General features: G+C 51.9%; 1 protein-coding gene across 1 annotated transcript; it reads right to left on the bottom strand.

Annotated features, from left to right (window-relative positions):
• Nucleotides 1–383: 383 nt before the first annotated feature.
• Nucleotides 384–2,723, bottom strand: CCDC103 (coiled-coil domain containing 103; the record flags this gene model as incomplete). The annotated part of the gene is made up of 2 exons (XM_010081768.1): nucleotides 384–848; nucleotides 2,591–2,723. Coding segments are annotated over 2 exons (598 nt in total), but the record flags the coding sequence as incomplete, so codon positions are not given.
• Between the last annotated feature and the right edge of the window lie 369 nt (nucleotides 2,724–3,092).

The following is a 3,092-nucleotide window of genomic DNA, read 5'->3' on the forward strand; positions in this document are numbered from 1 at the left end:
CGGTTAAACACGAAGCGTCTTTGATTACGTTTCTGACAACCCCACAGTGACAATGGACAGAGATGAAAAAGGGAAGGGACTATTTGAGGGTTGGTTTCCCTTTCAAATATCCCAGCCTGGTTTTTCTCTCTCTCACTTGATCTTCTCATCTAAGAGATTAAAAAAATGAGGTCACCCTGTCCCAGAGATCACAACACACTCCTCTCGATAACCAACCTTTATTTGTGCAGAACTATCACTCTGAGGCTCCCAGATACAGAGAAACGTCCAGCGATGTCCCAGAAGCATCCGATGTATCTGTCTGGCACAACATCTGCTGCCAAAGTCAACCTTTGAGCCTCTTCTGCACTCTGTTTCTTCACAACCTTGGTCCTGTTGCCCCTTCAGTTGACCTGGTAACGGCTCATCAGCTCCATCACCATCCTTTCCTCCTCGCCTTCTTTTTGCATGCCGGTGTCCATGAGCTGGGCTGCCTCCTCCCCGGCGGGGCCACTGGGATGGCCGGCAGTCCAACAGCCCCTGCTCATGCTCTGCAGCTTCTGAAACAAATCCCGGCTGCTCTCCTTCTCCGCCTCGCTCAGAAGATCCACGTTTAACCCGAAGCGCTGGGTGCCCGCCAGGCTCTGGAGGATCTGAAGGACGGCGTCTCTGTCTGCACCGCAGATGTTCTCCGCCAGCACCGCCAGGAACTCACCCAGGAGCCCAAAGCCCAAGTCAGCCTGAAAGATTCTGCCCAAGGCTTTCCCTCCGAGCTCGAGCAAGAGCTGGTATTTTTCTTTTCCGCTTTTTAAGCATCGGCGCCAATCTCTGTAGAATTCGGCAGAGGTTCTGGGCAGTCGATCCAGTTCCTGAAGGAAAAAAAATATCTACTTAATTCCTTTAGTTTTGTTCCCACTTGAAGATTTTTATCCCCCCCATCAACCTGGGGATGGCTGGGATGTTTTTAACTCCGGCTTTGGCAGCACTAAGGGGCTTCATAAAGATTGTGGGGTGGCTAAACAGAAAGACAAAGAAATACCAGGTTCCTCAAGCCCCATAGAAACCAGAGAACTTCAGGGGAAAATAATGGAAGAATGGATGTGACACAAAATCTGGTGTGGATGAACACAGACCAGTAGTGGACTAATCCCAAACCCAACCAGAACCAGACGCTCTGCCCAGTCTGGATCCACCATCACTGCCTGGGATGGGACCTCCTGGAGACCCGACAGTTCAGTGAAAACCTCTGCTCCCTCTCCAGCACCGTGAAGCCAATCGAAGGGGTGAGGAGATCATAGAATTGCAGGATGGTTTGGGTTGGAAGGGACCTCAAAGATCATCCAGTGCCACTCCCTGCCACGGGCAGGGACACCTCCCACTAGCCCAGGTTGCCCAAAGCCTCATCCAGCCTGGCCTTGAACCCCTCCAGGGATGGGGCATCCACAGCTTCTCTGGGCAGGGAAGAAATTCTTATTCTTAATAAAAGACATGAGACGTAAAACCCAGAAAATATGCAGATGGCCCTAAAACACCGTCTCCCAACGTCCTGCGTTTGTACGGTCTGCGGCATAGAGCTCGCAGGAAGAGAGCCAAGCTCCATGTGGCATCTCCAGATAAAAGGAAATCCCATTCGATACAATCTGTAATTGAACCACTGAACTCATCGCCGCCAACTTAACTGACGCACAGACTGAAGGAGGATTAAAATGTTTCGGCTTTTCTGCAGCTAGTGAGAACAAGGCGCAGCAACACCAGGCTGTGTCTAAACCCAACCAGAGGAGCGCTGGAGATGAGAGCCCAGGCGCTAACGGGATTAGGGACAGAATTGGCTCTGGGGAGATCACTGCTCAGTCCAAGCAAACACAACGCTGCCTGGAAGAGTTGCAAAAGGATCTCCTAATAAAGAAGCGAATGAAATTGAGTGTCCAAAAATCCATCAATGGAAACATCCCTGGCAACACGTCCAGGGATTCTCCAGCGTGGGCAGAGTCCACCCGAGGGGGCAGGACAGATGTCACTCAAATCACAAATGAGCTGGCTAGAAAATGTTTAGTCACTGTTTCCCACTGCTGAAGAACTGAGGAGCATCCAAGAACTCATCAAGCAGCAGGTTTTAAACAAAATCGCATTTTTCCATATCATGCATAATTAAACCACGGGGTGAAAAAGAACCAGCTGCGTTCAGAGAAAATCTGCGGTCTGGGGCTATCAAACACGAGGATCCAGACGCACAACCCCAGCTCTCGGTCCCCAAACCGCAGCCAGCTGGAGGAGCACGGTCAAGGGAGGGCACTCTTCCCCAAGAATCTGTTACTGGCCCCACCAGATGCAGGGTACTGGGAGCTCTGGTTCAACGCTGTGCAGCTGGTTTTAGATTCCCAGAGGGTTGAAGCCGACTCCTCTTGCAGCAGCTGGTGCAAGCTCTTATCAGATGCAAAGTCGAGCCAAGACTGAGCCCTGTGGTTGTCTAAACACCAGCGTTCCTGGGGACTTGGAGAGCTTGCTCACATAGAGAGATATTTCTGAATAATTCTCGCGTTTTAAAATAATACCCAAATTATTCTGGAGGAATTTTTAGATGTGGAGAATTCCCACCAAGCGTCTCCCTCACCTGGGATACTTCCACGTCGCTGGCCGGGGGGCCCTTGGCGTGGGCTGCGCAGGGATTCCACAGCACGTTCCTCCTCTCGCCCATCTTGTCCTTTTTCTCCAGGGGCTTCAGGTGGGACGCCAGAACGATGTTCCTGCAGGCAAGAAGAAGAGGATGGGGTACCAAGCAAGATCAAATACTTTGAGGCTTTGAGGTCCTTCTCCAATTTCTGAGTTTGGGCCACATGTATCATCCAGAGGCACCTGGACAGGCTGGAGGAGTTGGGCCATGGGAACCGCGTGAGGTTCAACAAAGGCAAGTGCAAGGTCCTGCACGTGGGTTGGGGACAATCCCCAACATCAACAGAGAGCCAGGGATGAACGGCTGAGAGCAGCCCTGGGGAGAAGGACTTGGGGATCCTGGAGGTAGAAAAATTGGACATGAGCCGGCAATGTGCACTTGCAGCCCAGAGAGCCCATCGTACCCTGGGCTGCGTCAAAAGCAGCGTGGGCAGGGGGACGAG

This window comes from Pterocles gutturalis, unplaced genomic scaffold, assembly GCF_000699245.1.
Source record: "Pterocles gutturalis isolate BGI_N339 unplaced genomic scaffold, ASM69924v1 scaffold49849, whole genome shotgun sequence".
NCBI classification, from domain to species: domain Eukaryota; kingdom Metazoa; phylum Chordata; class Aves; order Pterocliformes; family Pteroclidae; genus Pterocles; species Pterocles gutturalis.